We start from the raw sequence: 7,518 nt of genomic DNA, 5'->3' as shown, positions 1-7,518 counted from the left end.
GCTTATACCTAATATAAACGTGTATCCCAGGTGTTTATTTTCACAGACATTTTTGTAACTCATGTTTGTTTTTAACATAAACTTCTATGTATATGGCTGTTGAAGCGCAATAAGACATGAGAGTTTAGTACTTGTTTAGACAAGTAAGTTACGTAATTAGTTCAGTACTCACATGCCGTGTGACAGCCGCTTTCTGTGCCCGTACTTTGGATGTGTGAGTTTAGAAAATCCTATATCAGAAGTATAAACTAATATGCCGTTAATACACATGATTTTAACGCGATATACATGAATATCAAAACAAGTTTTTTTTTTAATCAGAGTATCTAATGAACCAGCTATAAATGCACTATTCTGGAAAAGGGGCAGGGAGCAACAGCTCATTTGCATTTAAAGATGCACTAAAACAGTGTGTTTCTGCTTCCACTCAAAATAGGCATTTTCAAAATGATTTTGAGCTAAATCCTCACAAACATTCTTGGAATACCTGAGACTTATTTATTGTAAAAAGGGGCATAATAGGTCTCCTTTAATACTAAGAATAAATGAATGCAAAGTGGTCTAAAGTTAGAACTACCTTTAATGAACTCAAAATGTTACTTTTCTGATGATGCAGCTCCTCACCACAAACCAACCCCCTGTAAACTGAAAACAGCAATTAAGTTGGCTTTATTTACTGCAACCAGTAATTCTACTGTCACTACTGACAGAATCAATAAGCTCATTTGACACTGATCATAAAATTTAGCCTTACTGCCATCCACAGGACATACAGGAAGTGCACACATGGCAGGAGAAGCCCTCTGATCTTTAAGTGAGGGACCGACAAAACCCCCTCCACATGATTCAATGTGCAAATGTAAAAAACAAACAAAAATAAAGAATCTTTTCAAATGTTTGTAAAAAAACAAAACAAAACAAAAAAAAACTTTATTTGAAAATGAATAAAATTCTTACAAATATCTTTGCATGTGACTGCATTTGCATTTAGAATTAGGTCTGTATGTCATTAAAAAAATGTTCCCGCTCTTCATTAACGCACTAACAAAAACAATATAATTCCTACTAAGAGCAACAACAGGTACAAAAATATCAGACACATCACATTTTCTGTTTTCAGTCTCAAAGATGGCACGTTGTGCATTATCATCGTGGAGGGAATCCACGATGTGGGCCTCCACGGCCTCTGAATCCACCTCGATCTCCGCGGAAGTTTGGGCGATTTCTCTCCCGACCCCGATCTCCTCTTCCCACAGCGGGACCGCCCCGTCCTCCACGCGGTGCACCACCACCTCTCTCTGCCATGGATTTAGGAGGTGGGGATTTGGGACGGAGTCTCTCAATTTCTTCAGTACAACCAGACAAGTAAGAGTTGGGCTCACCGAAGTGGGAAGCATAAGCTTCTGCATTAAAGTTACTATTGGTCAGTGTGGGGCCCACAGTCAGCCAACCTGAAAAAATACATAACATTAGATCAGAATAATCATACACTACAGTTCAGATGCTTTTTAAAGAAATAAATACTTTATGTAAGCCACTTTTATGTTTCTACTACTGAATAAAAATAAAAAAAAGGTAATTGCGACTTTTTATCTTGAAATTCTGACTTTTTTCCCCCCCAGAATTGTGAGATATAATCTCGCAACTGCGAGTTATAAAGTCGAATTTTAAATTGCGAGAAAAAAGTCAGAATCTTATCTTGCAATTCCGACTTTATTTCTCGCAATTGTGAGTTTATATCACTCAATTCTGAGAAAAAAAAAAAAAAAGTCAGAATTGCCTGTTTATCTCTTAAAATTTTGACTTCATTTCTTGGAATTGATATATAAACTTACAATTCAATTTTTCCCCCTAGAATTGCGTGATATAAACTCACAATTGCGAGTTGTGTTAGAATTGTGAGATATAAAGTCACAATTTAAAAAAATAAGGTCACAATTGTGACTTTTTTCTCAGAATTGTGAGATATAAACTCGTAAATCTAAGAACATATCATAGTTTTTTTCCTCTCAAAACTTGACAATTCTGACTTTTTTCCTCGCAATTTTGACTTTTTTCCCCAGAATTGTGAGATATAAACTCGCAATTGCAAGTTCTAAAGTCCAGTTTTAAATTGCGAGAAAAAAGTCAGAATCTTATCTTGCAATTCCGAGTTTATTTCTCGCAATTGTGAGTTTATATCACTTAATTCTTAGAAAAAAGTCAGAATTACCAGTTTATATCTCAAAATTGTTGCGAGTTCATATCTCACAATTCGGAGTAAAAAAAAAGTCAGAATTGCGTAATACAAACTCACAATTCTGACTTTTTTTTCCTCAGAATTGAGATATGTGAACCTGGACCACAAAACCAGTCATAAGGTTAAATTTTACAAAACTGAGATATATACATATGAAAGCTCAATAAATAAGCTTTCTATTGATGTGTGGTTTTTGTTAGGATAGGACAATATTTGGCCGAGATACATCTATTTGAAAATCCGAAATCTGAGGGTGCAAAAAATCAAAATACTGAGAAAATTACCTTTAAAGTTGTCCAAATTAAGTTCTTAGCAATGCATATTACTAATCAAAAATTACATTTTGATAGGTTTACAGTAGGAATTTTACAAAATATCTTCATGGAACATGATCTTTACTTAATTTCCTAATGATTTTTGACATAAAAGAAAAATCAATAATTTTGACCCATACAATGTATTTTTGGCTATTGCTACAAATATACCCCAGCGACTTAAGACTGGTTTTGTGGTCCAGGGTCACATATATACTCGCAATTCTGAGAAATAAAGAGAATTTTTTCTCAGCATTGCGAGTTATTAAGTCAGAATTGTGATATATAAACTCGTAATACTGAGAAGATATCAGATTTTTTTCCTCTCAAAATTGGACAATTTATATATTTTTGTCCTATAGAATATAGCATACGAGAACCCCGTGAGGGAGAGTAAATAATGCTAATTTTTAGGATGAACTATTTCTTTTAGTGGAAACAGGCCAATATCTAACCTGGCCTGATGGTGCTGTCCCTGCCAAACAGGTGCAGCCGTCGACGGCCCAAGCAGAAATGTTCAATGATGTGGAAAATCTCCACTGGCTTCTCAATATTGCCCATCTCTGGCTCCTCTGTGATGATTAGGTCTATATCCACATTAGCATGAATGAAATCGCCATCTGTGCTGCGTCTAACTGTGCCTTTGATACCCATCAGACAGTGCTCCTGAATGCACACACAGAAAGAGAGATGTCAGACAAAAAATTTTAATTAATTATTAGCAACATCTAGTTATGGCTTGCCCATTACTCTAATCAATTAGGACAGTTTCTTTTACCTTAGTTCTCTGAAACACGGCCTTAGGGTCCAGCGTTTTGGTCTTGCCAGGGTTGTTTTTGTTCGTCTTGATCCAACAAATGTCTTCACATCGCCTGAAGCCCCATTTTCTCAGACACTGAGAGAGAAGTGAGGAAGATGTTAAAATATGTTTGCAAGACTCTTACACAGTAACTACAATTTTTTTGTTTGTGGGCAGGTTAGGCAGTGATGTACAGTGGCATGCGAAAGTTTGGGAACCCCTTGCAATGTAACTTCAACAAAATAAGAGAAATAATACAAAATGCATGTTATTTTGTATACAGTACTGTCCTGAATAAGATATTTTACATAGATGTTTACATATAGTACACAAGACAAAAAAATAGCTGAAATTATTAAAATAACCCCCTTCAAAAGTTTGGAAACCCTTGGTTCTTAACCACTGTGTGTGGTTACCTGGATGATCTATGACTGTTTTTTTGTTTTATGATGGTTGTTCATGAGTTCCTTGTTTGTTTTTAACAGTTAAACTAAGCACTGTTCTTTAGAAAAATCCTGCACATTCTGCAGATTCTTAAGTTTTCCAGCATCTTTTGCATATTTGAACCTTTTCCAGCAGTGACTGTATGATTTTGAGATTCATCTTTTTGCACTGAGGGACTCAAACACAACTAAAACATGAATGGAAACATGATGCATTAAGAGCCAGGGGTGAAAACTTGTTGAATTTGAAGATCAAGGTAAACTACTTAATTTATCTTCTGGAAAAATTGCAAGTATCTTCTGTTGCTTCGAAGGGCAGTACTAAATGGAAAAATTATTTCTCAACTAAATAAGGAACCCCCCTTGATCTTAATGTATTGTGTTTCCTTCTGGAACATCAGTGAATGTTTAAACCTTTTATATATAGTTGTGTTATTTATCCTCCCTCAGTTGTCCTCAGTGTGAAAAAAGATGGATCTCAAAATCATAGTCACTGCTGGAAAGAGTTTAAATATGCAAAACATGCTGGAAAACTGAAGAATCTGCAGGATCTGAAAGATTTTTCTGCTCAGTTTAACTGTTTAGAACATCTATTCTTACTAAACTAATAAGTAATATGCCACACTGTTTGCATGTTTGTGAGATTTGTACCATTCGGCCAAGATCAAGCCCTTCTCCTGAACCACACCACAGGAATACAAAAGAGCGAATAGATGAGATTTCCTCTATGTTCAGCTTCATGATCTATACCAGAAATAGATAGAAATGTAAAAAAAAAATCATATATATATATACTGTAGATACTGTAATCAACTTTCAATATTTAAAAAACATTTGCAATAACTCACGTCATCCCAGTTCCAAAAGCGCTCGTTGGCAATGATGCCCGACTCTCTGTAATACTCCTCCAATGGAGGCTCTATCAGAATCACATCAAACTTACACTTCAGATCTCTCAGATCAAATGTGTCCATATCTGCCTGCAGATACCTGACAAAAATGCACACACAAAGATTTATATAGTCACAAATACATGCAAATAAGACACACAACAGATCTTAGACACTATATTGAATTTACACAGGCTGTGAGGGACATACTGTATAAAGGTCCTAGACTGTGTAATTTTCACAATTATTTTATGAACAATTCATTTGCTAAACAATCGGCATGTTGTTAAACAGTACAATCCATTGAATGCACTTACTTCTATCCCTAACAGCCTCTTTTTCCTGTCAAAAAATAAATATGCTGCTAGGGAATATTAAGACGGGCCTTAAAGGATTAGTTCACTTCCAGAACAAAAATTTACAGATAATGTCCTAACCCCTTTGTCATCCAAGACGTTCATGTCTTTCTTTCCTCAGTCACGAAGAAATTATGTTTTTTGAGGAAATCATTTCAGGATTTCTCTCCATATAATGGATATGAATGGTGCCCCCAAATTTGAACTTCCAAAATGCAGTTTAAGAGCTCTAAATGATCCTAGCCAATGAAGAAGGATCTCATCTAGTGAAAAGATTGGTTATTTTCTAAACTAATTGACAATTTATATACTTTTCAACCTCAAATGCTTGTCTTGTCTCTGCAATGCACATGTGTATTCTGTGTAATCCAGGTCAAGACAGTTAGGGTATGTCAAAAAACTCCCATCTCGTATTTGTCTACAACTTTAAAATCATCCTGCAATGCTGTTTAATCTTTTTTTTTGTTTTTGTTTGATCTTCTTTGTATGTTCACTTTGTAAACACAAAATGTAGGACGATTTTGAAGCTGGGGAAGAAAATGAGATGGGAGTTTTTCGACATACCCTAAACTGTATTGACCCAAATCACACAGACTACATACGTGCATCTGCATTGCAGAGATGAGACAAGACGAGAATTTGAGGTTTAAAAGTATATAAATTGTCAATTTGTTTTGAAAATAACTGATCGTTTCGCTAGATAAGACCCTTCTTCCTCGGCTGGGATCGTTCAGAGCCCTTTGAAACTGCATATAAACTGCATTTTGGAGGTTTAAACTTGGGGGCACCATAAACATCTATTATATGGAGAGAAATCCTGAAATATTTTCCTCTAAAAACATAATTTCTTTACAGCTGAAGACAGAAAGACATGAACATCTTGGAAGACAAGGGGGTAAGTACATTATCTGTAAATTTGTTGTTCTGGAAGTGAACTAAGTATTTAAGCTGCAAACGTTCTGTTATATTTTTCATTGTCTAACAGCAGATTTTCTCACATGGGTGGGGTGTTGGTGGCAGCAATGAGCTCATCTTTCAATCGGATGAGCTCTCTTTGTTTTGGGTACTCCTCAAATCTGTCAGCCAGACCTGAAACACACAGAGCACACAGTTAACGCCGTCTCACAGCTGGGCATGAGAAAGGAAGAAAAGGGAAAAATACTATATAGACCGGATCGTTTACCTCCATCTCTGATAAAATTCTGAGGTCTATGACCTGTGTCCACAAAGTGTTGGCAGTAATCATTGTGAGGATTTAAACTCTGAGTGCCCTGTGAAACAAAAAGTGATATTATCTTAAAAAAAAAAAAAAAACGGCTTTTAATAATATCATGTTATTTTTAAAAAACAACCACAAACATAATGTAAGATTTTGCATGTAAAGGTTAAGTAAATCATACAATGTTGTGTTTAATTCTACCTTTAGGAAAGTGCTGGAGTCTTTGTACACCTCTTCATATGGTCCGCTCTCCTCCTGCTGCTGGGGCTCAATATCTTCCTGTAACACCATACAACAGATCCAAGATCAGTTATCTATAGCTCTGGCTTGATCTAATATAAACAAAAATTACAACTGATTAGTATTCACTCACCCTCGGCTCCTCCACATCCTCCTCTGGGTCTTCTCCGTCATTCAGGCACCTTCTTTTAGCACCAGGAACTGATGTGTCAAATGATGCCCTATGGTTAACAGAACAAAGACCACAGTATAACTGAGTGCATTATTATTGTCACTGTTATGACTAGATATTATACATTTAACCTATGCTTAGTGTAAATGTTGCCCTGTGATTACAGTTTTGCTCATTTCAGAGTATAACTGTCTCAATTCTACATTAATATGCTACTTACATGTCTTATTACTATTATTTATCTTACAAACATGTTTTCTACCTGCATGTTTCTCTGGTCTCTTCGATCTCTTTTTGTTCATCTTTACTATTGAGAACAGCTCCGATGCTGTCGGGACTCTCTGCTCCGAGCTGCAAAAGCAAAACATTAATTTGGTAAATCAGTCACGTTAATTGTAACTCGCTCACTACATTACAGTATTATTTTGGCAATGCTCGCTAACACTGGCTTTATGCAGGAAGCTGAAAAGTTGCATTTCTTCACCTGTTGTGCAAGAAGCTGCCGCCTGAGCTTCTGTCTTTCACGTATTTCTTGCAACCGGCTGTTCATGTCAATACTGTTTTACAGGGAAATAATATCTCATAGAAATAACTGGTGAAAACAATAGTGCGCCAATAATTCATTGAAAACCTCAACGTGAGTAGCCGTCGCGCGGATTTTACATCATTACGCTGCTAGGCGCATGTTGTGACGTCAGGAAACGATTTCTAATACTTTCTCACATTTTAGAAAACATTTTGGAAATAAAGATTTATTATAGTTTCTGCTTAATAATATTATGTTTGGGGAAATATTCAATCCTTAAATGTATGTTTTCAAATCCCCATTTTCTCACATGTATAAAT

The 7,518-nt window shown here is 35.8% G+C and overlaps 1 protein-coding gene across 1 annotated transcript; it reads right to left on the bottom strand.

Annotated features, from left to right (window-relative positions):
- Positions 1–632: 632 nt before the first annotated feature.
- Positions 633–7,314, bottom strand: mettl14 (methyltransferase 14, N6-adenosine-methyltransferase non-catalytic subunit). The gene is made up of 11 exons (XM_073843074.1): positions 7,157–7,314; positions 6,935–7,023; positions 6,634–6,721; positions 6,462–6,539; positions 6,225–6,312; positions 6,040–6,130; positions 4,644–4,785; positions 4,447–4,539; positions 3,332–3,448; positions 3,009–3,219; positions 633–1,451 (listed from the first exon to the last, which is right to left on the bottom strand). The coding sequence occupies exons 1-11, from the start codon at positions 7,220–7,222 to the stop codon at positions 1,147–1,149; spliced, it is 1,368 nt and encodes a 455-aa protein (XP_073699175.1). The 5' UTR covers positions 7,223–7,314; the 3' UTR covers positions 633–1,146.
- Positions 7,315–7,518: the final 204 nt, after the last annotated feature.

The sequence above is a fragment of the Garra rufa genome, chromosome 6 (assembly GCF_049309525.1).
Source record: "Garra rufa chromosome 6, GarRuf1.0, whole genome shotgun sequence".
In the NCBI taxonomy this organism is placed as follows: domain Eukaryota; kingdom Metazoa; phylum Chordata; class Actinopteri; order Cypriniformes; family Cyprinidae; genus Garra; species Garra rufa.
The sequence above is the reverse complement of the archived record's forward strand: the minus strand, read 5'-3'. Positions and strand labels throughout refer to the sequence as shown.

Excerpts from the sequence above, each read along its gene's own strand:
- mettl14 (XM_073843074.1), bottom strand. The coding sequence starts at position 7,222 with ATGAACAGCCGGTTGCAAGAAATACGTGAAAGACAGAAGCTCAGGCGG. Across the intron at positions 6,313-6,461 it reads ACTCCAGCACTTTCCTAAAG|GGCACTCAGAGTTTAAATCC; the intron begins GTAGAATTAAAC and ends TTTGTTTCACAG. Across the intron at positions 6,131-6,224 it reads GAATTTTATCAGAGATGGAG|GTCTGGCTGACAGATTTGAG; the intron begins GTAAACGATCCG and ends TGTGTGTTTCAG.